General features: G+C 37.1%; 3 protein-coding genes across 11 annotated transcripts in view; 1 reads left to right on the forward strand and 2 right to left on the reverse strand.

Moving 5' to 3' along the window:
- The window catches only part of LOC141349067 (tripartite motif-containing protein 16-like protein), a 267,698-nt gene that overhangs the window by 119,773 nt on the left and 123,744 nt on the right, over window positions 1–24,181 (reverse strand). The gene's annotated exons all lie outside the window — the stretch shown is intronic.
- Window positions 10,268–19,667, reverse strand: LOC129443202 (G-protein coupled receptor 55). 7 transcript variants are annotated; one of them, XM_073857389.1, is made up of 3 exons: window positions 16,745–16,777; window positions 15,975–16,067; window positions 10,268–14,659 (listed from the first exon to the last, which is right to left on the reverse strand). In XM_073857389.1, exon 3 carries the CDS (start codon window positions 14,650–14,652, stop codon window positions 13,729–13,731), a length of 924 nt encoding a protein of 307 aa, XP_073713490.1. In that variant the 5' UTR covers window positions 14,653–14,659; window positions 15,975–16,067; window positions 16,745–16,777; the 3' UTR covers window positions 10,268–13,728. The 7 variants fall into 7 exon arrangements, with proteins under 7 accessions (XP_073713490.1, XP_073713487.1, XP_055059630.2 ...); XM_073857386.1 differs by lacking the exon at window positions 16,745–16,777 and adding an exon at window positions 16,301–16,458; XM_055203655.2 differs by lacking the exons at window positions 15,975–16,067; window positions 16,745–16,777 and adding an exon at window positions 18,941–19,667.
- LOC141349031 (GRB10-interacting GYF protein 2-like) overlaps window positions 18,484–24,181 on the forward strand; it is a 48,233-nt gene continuing 42,535 nt past the window's right edge. For all 3 annotated transcript variants that reach the window (XM_073857360.1, XM_073857362.1, XM_073857370.1), the window contains exons 1-2: window positions 18,484–18,590; window positions 23,930–23,980. In XM_073857360.1, coding sequence (XP_073713461.1) covers window positions 23,943–23,980 — 38 coding nt within the window. In that variant the 5' untranslated portion in view covers window positions 18,484–18,590; window positions 23,930–23,942. The remainder of the gene's footprint in view (window positions 18,591–23,929; window positions 23,981–24,181) is intronic.

Genomic DNA, 24,181 nt, shown 5'->3' on the forward strand with positions numbered 1-24,181 from the left:
TAAACAGAAATAATACTCAATCATTCAGACATCATCACTCATCCTACAAATCTCAAAAATGGTGACAATCATCAAACTATTTCAGATAAAACGAGTCATGGATTAGATTAGTACTAGGTGTGTTCGACTTCATGGGGTGTTGCGCACTGTATTTTAAATACTTTTTTAAATACAAAATAGTATTTTGTAATTTGTATTTGAAAGAGCCCCAGACCAGAAAATTGATCCATATGAAAGGTGGCGGTCAAACTTGCAGGCTGCCAGCTTTTCATCACTTTTTTTGTGCATAATTTGCTATAATTTTTAAAAGTTCATGTTAAGTATTGGTGTTTGTTTTAGTAGCCTAGGTTAAATAGTTTAACTTGCTACTTTCAGCATATGTTGGTTGTGCACAAAAAACAAAGCATTTCAGTGTTGAGCAACAACAACTGGGATTTTAATGCCACAATACTGGTGTAGTGGTCTAAACATGTAGCAGCAACTTTTACTGTGAGCCACTCTATGACACGGATACGAATATGATCACGTATGAAAGAGCATTGCAGAGCTGCTCACAGCAGCGCGTGTGTATTGTTAAGCCTGTTTCAAACCATACTCATATGTTGAAGTCGGTGTTTAGTAGGATCATAATATTTTGGTTTGCATACCATTGCATGAATGGCTGCCTGACACACAATATATTATTATATTTATGATAACAATCCTTGATTAATTAGTTAAAAACTAGTTGCTATGAATACAGGTGCAATCAGTTGTCTTCTTATGAATAACTTGTTTGTCAGTGTTGCTAATGCAAAGTAGGCCTTAATGCTAAAACCGGTCAGATATGTCAGATTTTTGCATGGCTCAGAGTCAATGTAACGGTGAAGCAATAGATCAAATAGTCCAAATTATGGAACGTTTGCAAAAAAATGTCATGCTCACTTGTAAAAATCTTTTAGTATTTTCAAAATTCAAAAATATAGTTTGTTTTGATACATGTTGTGGCTGCTGTATTTTAATTTGATACACTTAAAACTATGGTATTTGGTATTTCAGAAATCTTGTCCGACTTGAGTTGGTGCTGAAGGCATGTGACTTCAAAAGCGGTCACTCCACCGAGACTGTGCTGCTCTCAGTCATTGAAGCCCTAAGGCAGGCAAGGGCAAACCTCCAAATCATCTGTACTAATCCTCCTGGATCTATCCGCCACTTTTGACACTGTTAATCACCACATCCACCTTTCAACCCTCAAGGCTAAGGGTGTCTCCGGTACAGGGCTACTGTGGTTCAAGTCTTAGGTAGGTCATTAGGGTATCCTGGAGAGGTGACGTCTTCCAACCCCATTTTAATACCGGGGTACCCTAAGGCTCAGTGCTTGGACCACTGCTCTTTTTCGATATACATGACATCCCTGGGTTCTGTCATTCGGAAACAGCTTTACCTACCACTGCTATGCAGATGACACACAACTCCACTTGTCGTCCCACCCCAAAGATCACTGGGTTTCTGCTAGCATCTCAGCATGCATGAGGGACATTTAACCTTAGATGAAGGATCACCATCTCCAGCTGAACCTTGCAAAGACAGAGCTGCTTGTCATGGCGTCTGACCCTAAGATTTATTACAACCTTTCCATTCAGCTAGGTTCTTCAACCATTATGCCTTCCAGGACAGCCAGAAACCTGGGAGTGGTCACTGATGATTAGCTTAGTTATACTGAGCATGTTGCCAGCATCGCCACCCTTGCAGATTCATCCCCTACAATATTAGGAAAATTAGACCTTTTCTAAATGAGTATGCTACGCAAGTCCTAGTCCAGGCTCTTGTCCTGTCCAGACTGGACTATTGCAGTGCGTTACTGGCTGGACTCCCAGCTTGCACAACCAAACCACTACAGGTGATTCAGAATGCAGCAGCAATCTGTTCTGGATCTGTTCCATTCTGTGGAATGATCTGCCGGTCATGACACGATCTGTTCACTGATGATAACGATCACTTGCGTTTCATGTATCCACTAATAAAGTTTATAAATTCATGTTTTTATAGCAGGTGGAACTCCTTAATATACCTGAATATGTTATAATCTGTCATGTAAAAAAATAATGTTTTCAGCATACAGTATAAGAAGCAATTAAAATATTCAAGTGTTTCTAGTTGCAATGTTTTCTAAAAAGGTTTGTTTTTAACAAATTCACCATCTAATTTACTTCATTCTCAATAAAAAAGGAAAAATGGCGCACACGTCACTATGGCGAGCAGCAGGTGTCCGACTTGATGGCTCTGTCTTCAGCCCCTCCATCAACTGTATGCGGCAAACCTCACCGATCGGCCTGTGTAGCGCCGCATGAACTCGGACACACCTACTAGGTTGATACTCAGCATGTATTGCAGCATAGAGCTTTCTTTTGTTGATCGTCACCATTGATGTGTTTTGTAGACTGATTCATGATGCCATTTTTTTACACATCATTAACACCGCACATACAATCACATTAGATCTAAGCTTTCTTTGCAATAGGAGATATATCTTAAACATGCTTCAACAGCCAAAGAAAACTTAACCTTAAAACACAAAAGTCAGGGGCCCAACTAAAGCAAACACTGATCACCATAGTCATGGTTTGTTGAAATCTCAATATTTTTTTATTTTAATGGAGGGTGCAGACGTGATATTGATTCAATGGGATTAACATTGAGAAATCAACCATTTTTACATTGTTTCAATGATTGCTTGCTACAAATGATTGCTTGGAAGCGACTGCAGGTTTGTATTTAACATAACAGCACACAAAGCAACTACACTTCTTTTTTGCAAGGCCATCCATGAATGTGTTTAAACCAAATTCATTTTAAACAGACCTGCAGTGTTTCTGTGTTTTTTTTATGTTGATTGTGTTTAATGCAAAGTTACATTCTTGGTTATGTAAGTTCTTTACCCAAAATGTTTATGGTATAGTTTCCATATGTAAAGGTCAGTCAACAAATAAAGTTGCAAAAGCTACATAGGACTTTAGTGTGTGGGAGGGCAATGAAAGTAAACAGGATGAACATTTTACATAGCACACCACATTTGGTTACCCTTAGTTGCAACCATACCATTTATCAAGCATTAAAACTTGTGTAGGATTGGTGTGGTTTCATCTAAAGTGCAATGTTTGTCTATCAATATCAAACCATCATATTACACTTATGTAAACTTATCCTGTGATGACGTTAGGAGAATCATCATTTATAATATTATAGTTATTGTTGACTTATATTTTATAAATTAAATAATAGCCTAATCATACACACTTAAAGGGATAGTTCACCCAAAAACGAAAATTCTGCCATCATTTACTCACTCTCATATTGTTAAAAACCTGTATGAATTTCATTGTTCTGATGAACACAAAGAAAGATATTTTAAGAAATGTTCACTTCCATTGCATATGGGGCTCATGAACGCTTTGGTTACAAACATTCCTTAAAATATCTTCTTTTGTGTATATCAGAACAAAGAAATTTATACAGGATTGTAACATCATGAAAGTGAATAAATGATGACAAAACTTTTCAATTTGGGTGAACTATCCCTTTAACCCTTAAACAGGCAAGAGTGGAAAACAATGAGCAAAATAAAATCATTTCATGTCATTTTTTGTATAATCTGCGCAAATTAAAAATAAGTGTTCGCAGTGTCATGTGTGTTGCTTGCGTTTTCAAAATATGTGTTTGTTGAACCATGTGCATCACGTGTTTGGTCAAAATAAGTTCCTGCTGTTCACACGTCAAAACCGTTTATGATAAAAGACACAAAATACACACTACCTTTACAGTAAACTGTGATTACACATGAGATTATGCGAGTATCTGGCAAACGCCTTTTAGACGCATTTGCAGCAGGCACTTGTTTTGACAAGACACGCGATGCACATACACACACTACACGCGCAGAACACATATTTTGAAGTAAGGAACGTCTTATGAACACCTCTTCAAGTAAAGTGTTACTGTTGTATCTCCCAGGATACATTGCCCTATTAAGGTATAAAAAAGGACAAAGTCATCAATATTTTTTTATTTGCAACAAATAATGTGATTCTGAATTCCTCTCTTGTTCTAAGACATGCCATACATATTTTCTTATCCATTTTAAACAGTGTAAACAACTGGTTTACAAGTAACAATAAATGTTAATTACTAACTAAATAAGTTGGCCTAAAATGGGCAGTTCTGAATGTCTTCGTCGGCTTCATTGGTGCTTTTCCTCCTCCACCTTTTTTAGATAATAAAAATTTGACAAATTATTAAACAATTAGTTAAAGCAACACTATGTAGTTTTTTTACTTTTAAATAATGTCTCTAAAATTATTTCAGTGATAGAACAACTTTTAACTGGACAAATTGTACTGTTGCTGCAACCTGAGCACCCTCCTAGCTGCTACAAGCACACTCTGAAAGTGGCGGTGGAGGGTAGGAAACACAACCCCGCCCCTCCCCCTGCCTGCAGAAGAGTGTCTGATACCAGGCACTGTTGCGCTTTTCAACCACATGGGGGAGCCGTAAGTCATTTTTACATGGAAACTACATAGTGTTGCTTTAATTTTGTATACTACCTTGACTACCCCTCAATGCAAACTATATCTGATTCATGCAGAGGCCTCTCATCTGCTGCAATTAAGAGGAATGCATGAATGGCATGAGGAAAAGTAGCCTACCTAAATTTCTTGGTTCTATTACACTGTCACGTTGCCAGTAGGGCCAAGCCCAATTCGGGCAGTGGCAGCTTGCGGTGGCACCTCCGGCAGCTGCCTCATTTTGTGGCAGCTCGTCGTGGCACTTCTGGTCACAGCCTGAGCTGCCAGTGATTGTTCGAGGCAGCTGACACTTTTTGTGTCAGCTAATGGTGGCACTTGTTAGCTTGGCTATTTGTACCAGCTGCACTGTTTGTGGCTTGCTGTTATCGTTTGTAGATATTGGTAGGCCTACTCGTCAGCTTGTTGTGTTTGCTGTTAAATTTCGCGGTCTGTGGGTTTGAACGCTGACTGTCAGTCATGTGTAGGTGCGGGCATTATGAGATGCCTCAGGAACTAGTTGCCACCACTTTGGGCACTACGAGGCATTCGCGGCCATTCTTGCAATTCACGGCTTGTGGGTGCTGTCATTAATTTGTGACATTCGGTTGTAGGTGCGTGCACGTTGTTTATAATGAACAATGAAATAGTGGCGTTTCCCAACTGGCGTTCGCGAGCCCCTGGTGGTTCACGGAGGAATTGCAGGGTGGAAAAATGTAATTATTATAATTACAGGAACAGTATGTAGAATTGTGGCAAAACTGATATTACAATCACGAAACTTGTGGCTAAAACTGGTACTGCAATCACACAACTAGTGGTCAATACACAACATGACAACATAAACATCAGTTGAGGGCTGCAACTCCACTTTTTAAATGACAATATCCTGGCCAGACCACTGTTGTCAGTGATATAAGTATTTGAAATGAAAATAATTTCTTATTGTCTATGACATATCAGGGCCATTTTATGATTAATTGATATAAATATCTTACATACTGTTTCTTTAAAACATAAAATGTAAAGAAATAGTTTTAAAATCAGCTTAAAATATTTATACAAAAATATAAATGTTTATAAGTAACCAGCTGTTATTGCTGCTACCCAGTCTCACAAAATTATGTACCTCACATAATTTTTTTGATTCTTTTTCGTGATACTGTCACGAATTTCCGCGGTTTTTCGTGATCGTATCACAAATTTCTGTTTATGTGTCATTGTCACGTATTTACTCAACAGCTTTTTCCTATTTTCAAACCATTTCGCTCCGGTTTATCGTTAGATTTGGTATATTGTTTTATACTATTTTTATTTTTTTATATTTTCTAAATTTTATAATATTGTCGCCTGGAATCAAAAAATTACGTGAATAGGTATGTAATTTCGTGTGACTGGGCTGTATTTGTCATAACCAGATAAGGGTCCATTAGGGTACCGTACTGTACTAAAGATAAAAACTTTAAAACGGGTACATGTTTTTGAAGTCAAACATACAAATGTGATATTAAATTATTGAAATATTTACTTAAAGCCTCAAGGGAGTATCTTAAGTACATCATTTAGATCAAGGGAGGTTGACCATAGACTTTGGATTCGACTAACAACAAATTAAAAAAACTGAAAAACGTGTTATTGTGCTGCCATCTCTTGGTCGTATGACGGAACAACACAATTCCTTATACAGCCATAAGGGGAAATATGCAAAACAATATTTAAAGTATTGTATACCCTTACTTAAAACTTTAAATCATGTTTTAGGCAGCGGCTCGTCTGTATGGGCAGGTGGGGCAATGCCCCGGCCAGCACCATCAAAATACTAATCCACTTGAAGAACTAAACTAAAACATAAATTGTTAAAGGAACATTATGTAGGATTGTGGCTAAAACTGGTACTGCGATCACACAGATGGTGGCCAATACACAAAATGACAACATAAATCAGTTGAGGGCTGCAACTAGACCTTTTAAATGACAATATCCTGGACAGACCACTGTTGTCAGTGATATAAGCATTTGAAATGAAAATGATTTATAATGTAGTGACATATCAGGGCCATTTTATGATTAATTGATATAAATGTCTTACATATACTGTTCCTTTAACTCATTAAGGCGCCTACATTATTCAACGTGCGTTTTAACACATTCACTTTACTAGATTCAAAAACAGTATGGAGAAATCAAACTAAGCCATGGAAATGCAGCGAGCCCTAAAACTGAGCCATATGGGCAATCTGCGGAAGTTTCTCAATAAAAAGGTTGCAGCCTCCTAAGGTCGCATTTCTAGGCTGCATACGTCACCAAAATTGTTTATTTCAGAATATAATCAATGATAAAGTTGATTATTATTCTTAATCGTTAATCGTAAATTGTTGTAATATGCGTATGACTTGCGAATGTTGTGCTCAGTATACTGAAATAGACCAGGCTTGATGACGTATACAGCCTCCGCAGGCTGCAGCCTTCCGGTTGAGAAACGGCCTGCCTCTCTAGTCTTTACGTTACCTGAACGTAGCTCCAGACAATTTTATATCATTTCGTGTTAAGTGATTATGCTTGACTGGTTGTGCTAATTCTGCTAAATGGGAAAACGTTTTTTTTTCCCATGCTCGCTTTTCAGTTCTTTGAAAGGCAGAGATCGAGGTGGATGTGATAAAGCCCTTCTCTGAAAAGCTAATCTATCAATCTTCATGTAATCGCCATCCTCAGGCTGAGGGATATTTATAGTCAGGAGCCGGTACGGTTTTAGGTAAGTTATATATTGTTTATCTTAATCATGTTCTCGTTTAGTTGTTTAGCCCATTTGCTTCCATTCCTTCTGTCTGCATTGTCGATGTTTCACTGCCATCTGCTGTTAATTGAAGAAACTACAAATTTCAATCCATATACCAAAAAATACGAGTTTTGTATGGACTGGCCACCTGTCCTGGGTGTTGTGTTGTCCTAAGAGTTGTTGTTGTTGTTGTTTTTTTAAAGTGGACTGCTTTTCTGTATCATGTACTGCTGTGCTTTAAAATCTGGATCACTTGTTCAGTTGTAAAGCATACTTTGAAGCAATTTGTCATGTATAATTTAAATAACTTGACATAAAGGTGTCATGTTATGAGATTTTTTCTAAGATTTAAAATAAGTCTTTGGTCTCCCCAGAGTGTGTATGTGAAGTTTTAGCTCAAAATACACAACAGCATATTTAAATTTTCACTTTGTAGGTGTGAGCAAAAATGTGTCGCCCTAGGGTGCGTCTTTTAAAATGCAAAAGAACTGATGAAATGCAAACACCGATCACCACAATGGTGGATTGTTGAAATTGAAACTCAACTGCGCGGCCAATTTTTTCTCCCTCTTTCTCTCTGCGCCAAATGGCAGCGCCGTGGTTGGACAGTGCAGATCATGGGGCGGCATTACTACAACAGATGCTGAACCATTTAACGTTTTGTGGCTGATATGAGCCTGTCACAGATATATTTGTATTGCCGTATGTGCAGATATTAACTTTTTTTACAAAATACAGATGCTTGTAAATGGTGTAAGCACTTGCTTGTCCAGTAGAGCGCGCTCCATTGTTTTCTACTGGCGACCGAGGTCACCCGCTGGAGTGACACCAGCGTAACCCTTTCACTTCAGTAGTCAAACTGTGTTTTCACAACATTTTTACACCTGGTATTAAACTGAGTTTTGGTCAATCGTATTATAAGTGGAGGAGAGAGACATGTTCCTGTTTCAACATATTGTTTTTAATCCGTTTCTTTTGTCCACTTGCGATTATATGTTTAATCTGACTCACACTAATATTATAGTGTATTTATGAGAATTATTTCGGATAATAAAGTTTATTGATAAATTGATAAAACACCCTGCCTATATTACATCTTTGTCACATCAATATTTTAACACATTTAAGTGATAATTGCAAACAATTTATTAATTTATATGAAGTATATTGTGTCAATGTGTATAGTGTATCCTATGTACAGTACTGAAGTATTACATATTTCAGTATATGTGTACTGTACTATAATACACATAAAGATTATCAGTCTTTTTTACTCCCGGATATCTGAATGCCCCCCCAAAAGAAAAAAATCTATTGTTCTGGCTTTCTACCTACGTCACAATACAGGGGAAATTTGAATAACCTAATTTTTCACATGCTTGCACAGAATGGTTTACCAAAACTAAGTTATAGCACTTAAACATGATAAAAGTCAGATTTTCATGCTATGATCCCTTTCGGTTAGATTTGCTTTCACATGGTAACATTTAAAAGTGTCCCAAAATGTGTTTATATTACTCATGTCACTATACCGTAATCTCATTGGTCACCCCCTCAAAAAGTAAATACATGACACAACACAAAAATGTCACATGTAAAATTTTAATAAAAGCAAAAACTTTACGCTATACAAATCTGAAACATAATTTCTGTTAGTTGGTACTTTCTCTGATGTTTCATTACATAAACTGTGACTCTCAGTTTGAGAATCACTGATATGCCGCTTTATACAGTACAGATCGTATCAAAGCAGCTTCACAGTAATAAACATGAAAATAAAAATGAATAATGCAAAACCTCAAAGTACAGCAGTATGAACAATACAGTACAGTGTAAAAAGTGAAACTAAGTTGTTTCAACAAATTTTTTTTCTAAAGTGAAACTAAAGTGACATTTTAGTTAAAAAAAGGACAGTTTTTTAGGTTTTACAAATTAAAGTGTCAACCTATAAAAATGTTAAAAGATCAACCCAGTAACTTAGTTTTGGTAAACTATTCTCTGCAAGCATGTGAAAAAACAAGTCAGTAAAATGTGTCTCCCACTGATATGTCAGAAGAAGGGGATCTTATTATAATAATACTGCCCCTTAAGCTGCACTATCCAATCACGGCACTGCCATTTAGTGCAGAGAGAGTGAAAAAGAGAAAGAAAATAATTAATAATTAAATAACAGCACAAATGAGTTTCAATTTCAACAAACCACCATTATGGCGATCAGAATTTGCATTTCATCAGCTCATTTGCATTTAAAAGGACACACCCCAAAACGGCACATTTTTGCTCAAACCTTCAAAGTGGCGATTTTTATAATAAATGATTTATATGATATTTTGAGCGAAAACTTCACATTACTGGGGACATCAAAGATTTATTTTACATCTTAAAAAAGTCTTGTGAAATGTACCCTTTAAGCATTTACTATCACACACAGGATAGTGAAAGTAACTTGGTCCACCTATCATCTTTACATTATAAATCTTTATAACATTGAGCTTTTCTTCCAATGCATCTTTTTTAGAGCTGAATAACTGCACAACATTTTAAGTGCCACACATTTTGGTTTCCAGTTTCACTAAGGTGTGTGGACTGGAGAATTCATCAGTAAAGATCCATCAGATATCTTTGTGGTTATCAGCACACGCAAGGCTTGTTTTCAGAATTTTACATAATTGGAGCAACCCCCAGACCCCAAAATATGGGCAGTGTAGTAAAACATGCATCTCTAAAAATGTGATCTTGTTTAACATACTCAAATGATGTAACTGAAATACAGACATACAAACATGTTTTCAGCTGATGAGCTTGAAACAATCACATAAACACAATGGAATCACAGATAGATAGCATCTCAGTTGCCGTATGACTAAATTGAAACCAGTGGCACATGGCTGTGTACCCACACACGACACGCGCAACCCTTGAATCAATCATCCCACTCCCACGTGGGAATCTGTTTTACATTTTACACTTTCATGTTAATTAAAAATAGGTTCAGTTTCTTTCAGACAGGTTATGCAAACTTTTCAAAAAAAAAAAAAAAATGATGCAGAATACTTAGAAGTGAGATAGACACTGGATAATAAACTGCTCAATAGTTCATCCCATAATCTCGTTGCACCATGTTTATGAGTCATTATGATGGTTTCAGGTTGGTTTGTCAGACCATCATCGCGTGTAAGCTCGAACACCTCAAGTTTCTTGTGTTGACAGTGTGAAGATACAGACAAATATAGCATCTTTCACATGACAGAATAATGCTGAAGAAATGTCTACAAAGAGTTGATGTCATTGATGGTTTTTTTTAACACATCAGAAGAAGTATGTGCTAAACGGACCAGAATATGTTTTCTGATGGCGTGTGTGTGTATACCAAACCTATACTGTATGTACACTCTAAAAAAATGAGTGCTAAATAACACTAAAGCTCGTATACGTAGAGGAAACATTTTAGTGCTATATAGCATCGAACCATCCGGGGGTGATATAGCACCACTATACCACCAGATATGGTTCAATATAGCACAATATAGTTCTAAACAGGTACTACATAGGTGCTATATGGCACTTAAAATGGTTCCCCTGTGATTACAAGCCAGTGAACCACTTGTAGTGCTATTTAGCACCATTTGTTTTTAGAATGTAGGAGGGGTGGTCAGCTCTGGTTTAACCAACTAACAAACCTTAGCCCAGTAGTTCCCAAACTGGGGGGCGGGTGTGAGATGGTGCCAGTTTTATGTCATTTTATAAAATAAATGTATCATAAATTCTGTCTAAACTAATCTAAAATAATTTAATATGTTTTGTTTAATTTAATTCTAAGTTAATTTAATTAAAATCTTTTGTCATGAATTTTCTTTTTTTTGGGGGGGTGGGGGGGATTAAGGGATGCACCCTACATGCCGTTATTCAGGGTGGCTGAATGCCTAAAATTTTGAGAAGCAGTGCCTTAGCCCAGTGGTTCCCAAACTTTTTCAGCGTGCGACCCCCCTTGTGTACGGTGCATTCCTTCGCGGCCCCCCCAAAAATTTGTGACAAAAAACTGTTCTAAAACACAACATTTTAATAAAAAACATTAAATTATACAAAAAAGTTGTGCTTTTGGTTAGTGGCATTATTTTATTTAGGTTTAATTACACAGAATTTATGATAAATTAATGTATTTCATAAAATGTCATAAAACTGGGGCCCCCCTGGCACCATCTCGCGGCCCCCAGTTTGAAAACCACTGCCTTAGCCAATCACAAACTCACTTTCTGACGATTCCTGAAATGCTGTTTGTTGCGTTCTCATGTTTTGGAAAGATACACTCTTAAAACGGATGTGTTTACATAACACATCTTGTGTCTAGTTAAGGACAACACATCTACACACTTTGTGTTGTTTTAACACATCTTGTGTTGTCCCGTTATTTATTTCAGCTCAAAATCAACAGGAAATGACACATAATGTGTTACAATAACACATAATGTGTTAAATAGAATAACACAAAACAATGTGTTAAATTAACACATCCGTTCTTAGAGTGTAGCTAAAGTGACTAGACAACAATAAGAGATAGTAAGAAATAAAATAAGAGATAAAGGTAATCTGAATATTGTTAGGGTAACTGAGGATGAAATTTAGTGGCAAGAAGATGTTTGCAAAATGAAATCACGTACAGCAACCTATATTTACATACACAAAAAATGATGTGCACATTTTTTACACATAGTTTGTTTCATGCCATTTAACACATTTATGTGTTATTTCGTTTTAAAATAAATAAAAGGGACAAGGGATTTTGTTCCAAAATTAACACAGAGATGTATGTGTTAGTTGGGGACAACACCTAAACTAACACAGAATGTGTTATTTTTAAACCATCTGTTTTTAGAATGTATGACTGAAGGAAATGCTTTGAGAGATGCATACCTTCATAATAACTGGCATACGGGCAAAATGCCGTATTGAGCTATATTTAAAAAAAGGGCAGTCAAGATGGTAAATTTAAAATAATCTGCTGACTGTAGCCTTTATACATTCCTAAACGTGACCCTGGACCACAAAAACAGTCATAAGTCGCATGGTATTTGTAGCAAAAGACAAAAATACATTGCATGGGTCATTGATTTTTCTTATTATGCCAAAAACCATTAGGATATTAAAGGGATAGTTCACCAAAAAATTTATATTCTGTCATAACTTACTCACCCTCATGTTGTTTCAAACCTGTATAAAGCTCTTTGTTCTGCTGAACACACAGGAATATATTTTGAGCAATGTTTGTAACCAAATCATTTTGAGCACCATTGACTTCCATAGTATTTTTCTTTCCTACTATGGAAGTCAGTGGTGTTCGGTTTCCTGTTCAATTACAAATATCTTTGTGTTCAGCAAAACAAAGAAATTGATACAGGGTTGCAACATCCTGGGGGGAAGTAAATAATCCCTTTTTTAAATAATTTTTTGGTGAACTATCATGTTAAGTAAGGATCATGTTCCATGAAGAGATTTTGTAAATGTCCTACCGTAAAAAAAATAAATGCAGTGCTAATGACTTCATTTGGACAAGTTTAAAGGTGATTTTCTACATATTTTGATTTTTTGCATCCTCAGATTCCAGATTTTCAAATAATTGTATCTCGGACAAATATTACAAACCATATAAATGAAAAGCTTATTTATTCAGATTTCAGATGCTAATAAATCTCAAATTTTCTAAAAATTGACCCTTATGACTGGTTTTGTGATCCAGGGTTACATATATATTGCCTTCATATTCTTTGTAGTTTTTGCTGCTGTTTGATGGCTTTGCGACTCCACTCGCTTCCTGTATTCACGTCACTCATAGAGCAAGCTCCTGATTGGTTCCACCAAAGTTCAAATTTTTCAACTCGCACGTATGCCGCAGTTACGCTTAATTCGCGCCTTTCGCGCAAACTAGACACGCGAATGAGGCGAAATCGCGTCTACTGTGCCGCATTAATCACCTTATTCACGTTGCGAGACCTCCAGATGCGCGTCAATGCGTCTTTACATTGAATTAACATTGAAATCACTTGCGCTTGACGCCTCTACCGCGGCTGGTCTAAACACAGCATAAGAGTCAAGCCCAACTCAAACAAACACTGATCACCATAATGGTGAATTTAAATGGAACAGCCAACATCTAAGTTAAGAAATTGACTCTACAATTAAGATGTAAAATGCAATTTTAGGTTTTAAACAGAGATGGTGCTTCAGTGTTACTTTTTAACACTCTGTAAGATTGGGACAATATATACACACAGCCGTGTTCATTTAACTCTGGGGATTTTGCTGTGATTTCTTCCATTGATATCTGCTAAGAGAATTTTTCTGTAGTCCATCAATGCACATTCTTACAAATTCTGAGTCATTTAATTCTTATTGAATTTATTGCCATTGAATTCATTCTCAAACATCTTGGTTTGAGCTGCTAAAAGATCTCACTCTGCTGATAACGGTGTGTTTGGTGGATCGGACTTCATTTGCGATGAAATAGTAACACAACGCGTCCAAGCAGATGGTCACGTTTGCGAGACTCATCGCCACTTGTATGAACAATGCAATGTTCCAGCGCTGATCGCAGTCCGAGATGAAGTTATTACGGACGAGGTACTGCAGGAATATGGCCACGTGACAAGGGGTAAAGGGTATCAGGAAAGCCGCTAGGTTGCTGTAGATGATTTTCACCCCAGCTTTTCTTTGAGGGTCGCTGCTTTCCGAGGCTTTGAGCGTGAGGATGCTTTGTGCAGAACACACCACCAGGACAGTAGCGGGCAACAGGAAACCCAAAACCTCCAAGCAGACAATAACAGCAGTGGTCCAACCCCTCTTAGAGAAACCATGAAAACACCGGAAACTTTTCGTTTGCCCTTCACGAAAGGTGTAGATGGGCGATGTCGCTCCCATGACAAAAATCCAGATAAAGAAGCAAACGATCAGGGCGATTTTCTTCGAACGCAACTGCTTAGCCCGAAACGGGTGTTTTATGGCAATGTATCGGTCTGCGGCTATGCAGGCAATCGTGTAGATGCTTCCATACATGCCCACAAAGTAAAGGCTCTCCAAGAAGGAACAGAAGACACTTTTGTCGGCCTCCCATTCGTTTTGCGCCGCATGCATTTTGAAGGGCAGTGGCAGCAGCAACAAAAGATCCATCAATGCCAGGTTGGTCATGTAAATGGAGGACTCCGTCCATTTTCTGAGGAGTACACAAAACACCACCAAAGCTAAGATGTTCAGCGCCAACCCAAAAACAAAGATGGGCACGTAAATCGCCAAATCCAGATATTTTGTTATGTTGTTCACGCTGCCAAGTTGGCAGCTGTCATTCATAGTGAAACTGGCAGGAGAGAGAAACAAAGAAGAGCATGTTGAAATTTGTGAAGTGAAACGTAAATATCTCTTTAATGCCCACTCATAGTCATTCATGGGTTGCATCATTTCAATCTCATATTTTCTATTATCACTCAGAGAGGATTTTTGGGTTTCTTTGAAAAGTTGTAGTATCATTCGGGATGCTTGCGTTAAAGATTTTTTTGAAACCCCATAACCCCAAAGTATTAAACATTTGTGCGTAACACATCCTACACATTCGTGCTACAGCCTATGAGTCAACCTTGATTCATGCGGTGGTTAAAAGAAGAGGTGCTGTATTTTTTTAAACAACAGGTTAAACTCTTTTCAGGCACATTTACTGTAGGTATTAACTTTAACTACTAAGTAACCCCCCAGCAAACGGCTTGTTAGTGGTTTTCCACGGCACCCACAGGTTTTTAGAAAGCGAAGACCTAAAATAAACCCTTCATTGTATTTTGTCAAATCTGGAGGGCTTTTGGTATCTTTTAAAATCATCTCGCAAAAAGTTGTTCTGCTTTTCTGTCTGATATTTTTGAAAGGTGGTAGTTTAGTTATTGCTTTTTGCAAAACAATGTCTGTGCTTTTAGATAAAGCCAAAAAGGAAACTGCCTTGAAAAACTGCCTGAAAGTAATAAATGTCTATCATAATTATTATGCAGCGTTCGACACATCAAATGTTTTTATTTTAATTTGTACACTGTAAAAAATGATATCATATCAACATATACTTTTATGTTGCAAATTAAGTTAAACAATTTCAACTTGTTTTTCTAAGTTATGTCAAAACTTGTCAATACAAGTCAAAACTTTAAAAGTATGTTGAAATGACATACATAATTAAATTGTTTAAACTTCATGCTGCATGTACATGTTTGCATTAATGGTTTACATTTATATGCACAAATATTAGGTAGTTTTGAATTTACTGGCAACCGTTTATGTGTCGCTGTAAATGAACGAAATTAACTTTCATTGTATTAAAAAATCCCCTCTTGATCATGTCTACACCACAAAATGAAAAAAAATGCTTGATGTAGTTAATAAATCTATGATCTCAGATGTTATATTTTTAATTGGTAAGCAAAGTATTAATAAATATTAATTTAAAATCTTATAAAGAAAAATAATTGTCTACTGTTGTTTTCATGATATTTGCTTTATGCATTAATCATTTTAATTTGCTTCACAAATGCAGTAAATCTATCATACAAATTCTATTGTCCATAAACACAGTTTGTGTAATTTATTTCATTGTTTTACATGTTCAAGTAAGAAAATTTAAAGGTAGATGCTCTTACCTTATGTGATAATTTTACAGAATCATTTTCAGAGAGTAAAACTGGTGGTAATTCCTTAATGAGATTTACAGTAAAATAATCGTTGGAAAGACCCTGCATAGGAAATGGTAAAGTTGTAATAAATTAGCACATATCCCCAGTTTTAGGAACTTGCAAAAGCAAGCACGCGTGCACATGCGATCACCCTGCCTACATCACACTGTATGCGACTATGCCAAATAAGCGGTGTTAGTACATTTACTGTCAAAGGTCAACAAAACGTTTGTGAACTCTTTTAACAACTCTTTCTCACACCATTAAAACCACAAGAACAAAATCTGTTGTACCTGAGATATGCACCCCATACTGGTTTACTCTTTTATCCTCCATTACACGTATGACATACAGTCCCATAATTCTTGAGTTGCTCTTTCACACACATAAAGTCCTTAAAATGTCAAAACACTAAACCAGATCTAGTCTGCATGTCAGTAAACCACAGTCTTCCCCATTTTTTCACATGTGTGGGCTACATCTGTCACGAAACTACGTCTGGTGCACGGAATCAGTATTGCTGTGAATGAAAAAGGGCGTACGAACTGGTTTTGCAACACTTGTACATACATATTACTGACACATGTGCCTAAATTAATGGAATTGTATATCATAAATGGCATTTCATATCTTGATCAATATAATTACTTTTACAAAAACACCTAAGTCAGTCCTCACAAGAGGTTATGACCTGACTGACTGCATTCTATAATTAAATATGGAGTGTCTGTGCTTACCAGTGAGGTGCGCTCTCTTAAATACGGTCTAACAGACTGTTGTTTGTACTTCTGTTTTTAGAGGTTTTGTCTGTGACCACATCCTTGCTAACAGAAACATGGCTTTGGTATTTTACTGATATCTTCCTGTTAGCCTGTAAGTAGGCTACTCGCCTCATCTCATTGGCAAGATTAACATTTCAGATGGAAACGCAACTTCCTGATCATGAAATTATTCATTTCTGCTTAGGAAAACTAGTAATGATTTCATAGATATTGCAGATAAAGGCTGCAAGGCTGAATATCTAATGTGTGAACAGACAACTGTAATTTTTAGAAATATAGTACTGTGTAACACAACAGGCTTATCTATTGACGTGCGTTTCAGAAATAAGAAATGATGATGAATGCAGTGTATAATATTAATATTATGGACAAGCAAAAGTATTAAAGTGTTTATTTTTAAAATTATATATAACTCTTTAACTGGCGCAGCCCTTAGGGGGGTTGAAAAGGTGATGTACACATTCAATTTATTGTAACTCTGGCATTTTTTATTGGCTAGAAGCCTAATCTTGGTCTTGTTTTAAAGAAGACAATTTAAAGTTTTTCATGGAAGTGTCTGGAGGTGAAAATATTAAATAAAAAATATTACAGCAGTTTACATTTATTGCAATTATAAAAATAATGCAATAAAGTATTAATTTTATACATAGAATTATCACAAAAAATGAGGTTTGTGTTACACTTTTAGTGGTTTTACCAACAACGGCCCCTAGGTGTCAACAATTTGCTGTATACTCTTGTCACAAATTGATAAATTACTGTCACTGCATTATTATTACTGCTAAAAGGTTTTTAAATATGAAAACTACATTCTTATGCTACATACACACCAAACAAAAGGTGATTTATATTTGTGTCATGTGAATTTTTCGCTTGATTTAAATATTAAAGATGCACTTTTGTAGCAATCGCGACGCCCAATTTGCGTCATTCGCATTGACCTGCGCAAGTTTATGTTTATTAGCGTCTTTGCATTGACTTTGTATGTAATCTACTCACGCAAATCGTTGAATTTGTGTTGGTGTGTACGTCCCATTAGACCTTTCCAATGATATATAGTTTGTTGTGATAGATTTTTAATTTCCATGCAGTATATTGAAGTAAACTAGGTGTCCTGCTCACAGGACAGCTCCAATAAACTTAATTTTTCATTGTTAGGTAAGGAAGGATATATGCCACAATATAATATGAGACACCAAATGGTCTGCCTTGACGTCTTCCTCTGTTTACATTTATATTACATATTTATTTTGTTATTTAAATGTCAAACGTTTCACATTTCTTTTTAAAGACTTTATTTTTTACTTTATTCAATTATATTTTTTAATTAAAAATAGAAATATATATTTTTTCCTTTTAAACACAAGACTTTTTGAAGATGTAAAATAAATCTTTGGTGTCCCCAGAGTATGTATGCAAAGTTTTAGCTCAAAATACAGCACATATAATTTATTATAACATGTTAGAATTGCCACAAATGTAAGTATGAGCAAAAACCGTTTTGGGGTGTGTTCTTTAAAATGCTGATGAAATCCCCTTTAAGTGTTCGCTGTACTGTCGTTGTACTTACACTGCAAAATGCTTTCTTGCTTTTTACCATGCCACTCCAAATTTATCATGTGCGTGAGCGCGCGCACGAGAGAGAACTGCTGCTGTCAGCACGCGCTCGCTCGCTCGCTCGCTCTCATCCGGACACTTTTCAGCCAACGTGTTGTCACGTGACCCGATTTCCGCCATCTTGTGGATACGAATCGAGAGACGCCACTCGCACACAAACTCAGCGCTGTCAGTAAAAGTAGAGGTAAGACAGCGGCTCTGACATAAATGGTTTGGTACTAAAATAAATCGGAACTATTCCTACGACCATTCTCAGTGACACAGACTCACCCAAACGTAGCAGAACGACGCTGTTGTAGCCCGCATGGCTGTTAGGTCTCGAAGCACCGGGCTCGATTAGGCCGCCCCGCCGTTGAGTAGGCAACGAAGAGCCCGATGACAGCTGTAGGAAAGCGCGGTGCGGTCGGAAAGGCCGCACGGATTTAAACTCGTGTGTCAACTCACTAACACCCTTTCCTCGGATCGGCCAAGCGCTGCGCTTATGAGCTTTTATTGACATTTATTCAGATATATGGCAATTAGTTTAAGTCTTACCAGTGCATGTGATTTATTAAAACAAAGTTTTCAGATGTTGGAAGTCAGAAAGTGAAATGTCCAGCGTTAGCCACAGCTTGCACTAACTTACGTTTATTATGCTTCAACTGTTCATAATACACCTTTATAGGAAATCTAAAAACGGAAGTATAAATTGACAACAGTAGATTTAAGTGTGGTAAAGTATTTAGTGATTGTGATCTGGTTTGTGTACTGTATCGATTACAAGGTTTATGAAGAGACCATTCGACATATGGTTCCCTTAAGGGTGTTTTTCCAAAAATTCTCTCAAATTGTGTCGATCAGATGTTGGTCAGTCACTCATAACTTATCTACTTTTAAAATCTTTTCAACAGACTTGTCTGTCCACGTCTGATTTATTATAAACTTCATACAATGTCGTTTTTCTGCCTTTAATACGTTATATATTGCTTATACGTTGCAGTGGTTGTCTGAATTTTCAGTCTTTTAATTTTGTGAAATCTAAAGCTTTCCTGTATTTTATTCACTTGTCTCACAGCTAAACGCGTTTTCTGAATCGGAATGAGACATTACTGTCTGTTTGCAACCCAAACTAGGCGTATTGACTTGTGTTTTGTGTTTGGCTTAGTCTTTTCAGAGACTGGTATTAAACAAATACTCATGCGCGTCTGTTTGGGCACCTCATGTAAATTACGGTAACAGCGACTCATGCAATCGTGCATTTGCAAAATTTGGTGGGTAACTACCACGTAAACTGACCAAATGCAATTTTACGTGGGTTTTCTTGTAGAAATGTCAAGTTTGGTTAACATTTTTAAAGCGTTTTGTTGCTAAAAGCGCGTGTAATCCAGATCAATTTATGTCATTACGCGAACACGTGGTTTAAATCCCAGTTGCTGTAAATCACTCCTGTTTATTTGCATAGACATTTTCTATAGCTGCTGCAAATGAGGTCCATATAATGGAATGAATGACACCTTTACTCATTGATAAAATCAAGACAACAAATTTGTTTCTAGGAAAACCTCAAGGTTGTGGTGCTACTGTAATATAACACTTTCATTTCATTTGGTACTTCTATGCAAGTTTGATCTGTTTAGACACAGAGAAACCGATGGATTAAAAAGTTAGTTGGATTATATTTATTAAGGGAAGCCCTAGGTTGTACAGATATCTGAGAATGCCCTTCCTATTTTGGAGAGTTCTTAAAATAGCTCTTGTCACATTAAGGGGGTATACGCACATACAAGGTGCAGTATGGCAGGTGTTACTTCTAGAATAAGCTTGTTGAAACGTATTGCTTTATGTGTGTCGAAGTTTGTGAAAACCATTTACTGCACTGTACTGCATGTTAGGGCTGGGCGGTATGACGGTATGTTCAGTTTTCGTGAAAATGAACGTCAGACATAACATATTTTTCTATTCCGTGGAATGTAAATAAGTGGGCATGGCCAATTCCGCACTCCCGCATTTTGGACTGAGTGTGACGGAGAAACATGTTAAATTATCCACTAAATTATAACGTAATTTCTGTAATTTTATAAGCACCAGTGAATCCACTGTGGGTCTTTCGCTTTCTCTCTAAAGAAGCTGCGTCGCATATAATGCCAACAGTTGTTAAGTTTTCGAAACTTTAAACAAGCTAAAACAAAACTCACATTTACATATCAGTGACTCGTGCGCTGCTGGAGTGGTATAGTTTGACGTGCCATTTGCTCATAGTACAAACATCTTTGATCAGGAGAAGCAATTTATCAGCATAAGTCTACAGAAGCGCGTAACGCCCCATTCAGACAGCCAGCGACCATCAGTAGCAAAGCGACGCAATCTTATTAATTTCAATGGAAACCTGGTGACTTCCAGCGGCACAAGCGAAAGTTACCGTTGGCGACCGTATGGGCGTGTCCAGCGATGCGAGAAAGTTAAGAAAAGTTTAACTTCATGCAAATGTTGAGCGAATTTCGGGAGCGACTACTAGGGATGCTCCGATCGATCGGCCGATAATGCTTGCTATGCTTCTCAATGAATTACGGTGAAATGCCGCTACATCCAAAAGCCAGGGGGCGCTATTGTGCAGAAACTCAAAATGCGCTGTAGACGAAGAACAATACACACGCAGCTATTATGACACGCATCTTCAGGAAATGTCTTAAGGATATATTTATATTGCTGTTCTTCAAACCTTTTCAGGTATTTTCATGATAATAAAGAATATGCTTAATAATTATGTTTGACGAATGTCGCTTTTTCAAATGCATGTTATAAACGACTCAAACTAACAGCGATTTCAGATCGATAAGAACTTACTGATCAAAAGTCGTAGTACATGAAATAGCTGTGAATAAGATTGGCTGTCCGATTTAGAATGCTGTGTTGTTTACCTTTTTCTCACGTGCTGAAATTGTGTTTGTTCTCAGGTCTTCTCGTGTTAGTTTTGGTTCTTTATTGTTGAATATTTTTGGGCGTGTCCCATCCTCTACAACATTAGAAAAATTAGACCTTTCCTATCTGAGCATGCTCCTAGTCTAGGCACTTTTCCTGTTGAGACTGGACTATTGCGATCTGTTGTTGGCTGGACTCTCAGCCCGCACAATCAAACTCCTACAGATGATCCAGAATGCAGCAGCAAGAGTGATAATAATAATAATAAGACCTACAACCCCTGAATGTTAGTTTAACATTAGTTTTTACAGGTTCAAAGAATTATGCTTCTGAAAGTTTCAGATAAGTGTAGATAATCTTTAAATTCAGTTAATGTTAATTGTAGAGTGATTATGTATTAAAATAGACATTTTAAGTAGCCTAAATAAAAAAAAGGAATATGTTTTGGTTCAAATTGCTGCCACATTGATTGACATTACTTTATGGTAATGAGCTATGATGCGGGTCGGTGGCAACCAATCGCAAGGTGGAAAAGTTCTGCGGCAACCAATCGTAAGGCGGAAACCTTTGCTTGAGAGGAATCCAGAGAATGCATTTAAGCGTCAGAGCGTTTTTTGACGCTCTTGCTGGCGGCGTGAACGTCCATCTGGTGAATAAATCTACATGCACGCTTAAACTTCACGCCCACTAGAACACTTGGGCCACATACAGGAAAACGCAATGTAAGTAGTCAAGCGGTCAAGTACAAAGACAGCAAGTGTGGTTATTTGGACGCAGGCTCCGCAGCCAATGTTTCCCCCTGTGCTAAAAACAACTTTTTGGTACTAATATGACGTCAGGGTTCTTGTCAGACATACCTGCGCATTGCTCTGCCTCACTCATTCTCTTTAGATTCTGTTTCTTTCTATCTATTGCGGCGAAAGCATCCGCTGTACCAGTGGAGTGAACACGAGCACATCTGGCTTGCGCAATAATTAATATGAAGTCAAGACGTCATCGCGGCCGCTGGGATTGTGTGTTGTCAAGAGAACTGACGAGACTGCGTCTTTCCTCCTTAAAATTGAATTACCTGAATCGTCAAAATGCTGGATTAAGATCGCTTGGGGGGGGGGGGTTTGAATTGAGATCACTATCTTTTAACGATTAATCGCGCAGCTCTAATAGCAGCTCGCATCAAATTCAAAATTCTGTTCCTAGCCTTTAAAACCTGGGTCAATTATGGATAGGACGATAAATGCCGATATACACCAATAATATGATCTAAAATCACTGTTAGATTGAGTTGTTTATAACATGCATTTGAAAAAACAACACTCGTCAAACATAATCATTATACATATTCTTTATTATCATGAAAATACCTGAAAAGGTTTGAAGAACAGCAATATAAATATATCCTTGAACCATTTCATGGAGATGCACGTGTAAATGTTTTTTCTTCTGCGGCCCATGTTGAGTTTCTGCGCGGGAGCGCCTTCTGGCTTTTGGATGTGGCGGCATTTCACCGTAGTGGTTGAGAAGCACAGCAAGAGCGTCATCAGCCGATTTATTGGTGCATCCCTAATGTAAATGATCAGAAAGACGTGAAGAGACACAGCGGTTAAGGTCGTATAGAAAGTAAAGAGCATCATTACTTCATAGCACCTGTCATATTTATAATCTCCATATTTAGAGATCCGTCTCTATACAGGTGAGCATTTAGTTAAAAGCTATAGTGAGTGGCAAATATCTGCCAATTTTTAAATTCCACTGTTTTTAAATGCATTGTGAAATATGCCGTTACTGTGAAATAAAATAACGTGAAATGGATTTTTGGTACTGTCCACCCCACTACATGTTTTTTTCACGTTACATAGCCATTCGCATACAGAACTGTGACTGTATAAAATCTTGCACAACCACATCCTTCATTTGGTTGAAGGATGGCTCTCAATAGCTGGGTTTCCATCGAAACGTAAAGCAAATCTTGTCAAAGTTTGCAAAAAAGAAAAACCAACAAATACGAATTAGGTGCGTTATAAATTTACTAGCAGTGCAGCATGTATATTTGGTAAAGACAACGTCAGCTGATACAGCTAAACGAGGGGTTAATTTATTCAACAAATGCATTTCAATCTCCTATTATTCACGTCTACTCTCTTTCGCATAAGTCAAAAACCACCTCAAGCGATCGTAAAAACTTTTTGCCAATTAAGGCATTTTTATTAGAAATTCAGTGTTTCCATCACTCCTTTCTTAAGTGATACTTCAAAATGTGCATAAAATCATGGTGATGGAAACCCAGCTAATGAAATGTCAAGAGAGCTCTCTGTGTGTTTTTATCCCTTTGGCCTTTGAGTTTGTTATGATTGTCTGTATTTGCAATTCCAACAAAGGGGTTGTGCCTTTAGTTTCTCAGTGGTATTCATAGACCGTGAAAGTGCACAAATGAATGGCAGTTTGGTGATCACCATTGTATGTATAATAGCCCAATGGATATGTGTGTAATCTTTCACATTGGTATGCATTTACACATAATTCAATCATGTAACTTAAATGTTTGCGGTTTGGTTTATTTATGGAGCCTTGAGAGCAGTTTTATTGTGATGCATTTAATTAAATGTTTATGAAATCTTTTTTCCTCAGACTTTTAAGGAAAATGGCAGAAACCCAGACACTCAACTTTGGACCAGAATGGTGAGTTTTATTTTTATCTGCTATAATGTTATGCTTTTGGCTAATGGTGTGTACACAGCCTTATTCAGCATTGCTAGCCCAACTGGTGGCGAGTGGCCATAGCAGTGAGTTTCAATTCTTGAGGAGCTCACAAGCTGATTAATTATATTTTCAATGCACTTTTCCATTGCATGCTACGACTCTGTTCGCTTTTTTACTGCA

The sequence above is a fragment of the Misgurnus anguillicaudatus genome, chromosome 2 (assembly GCF_027580225.2).
Source record: "Misgurnus anguillicaudatus chromosome 2, ASM2758022v2, whole genome shotgun sequence".
NCBI classification, from domain to species: domain Eukaryota; kingdom Metazoa; phylum Chordata; class Actinopteri; order Cypriniformes; family Cobitidae; genus Misgurnus; species Misgurnus anguillicaudatus.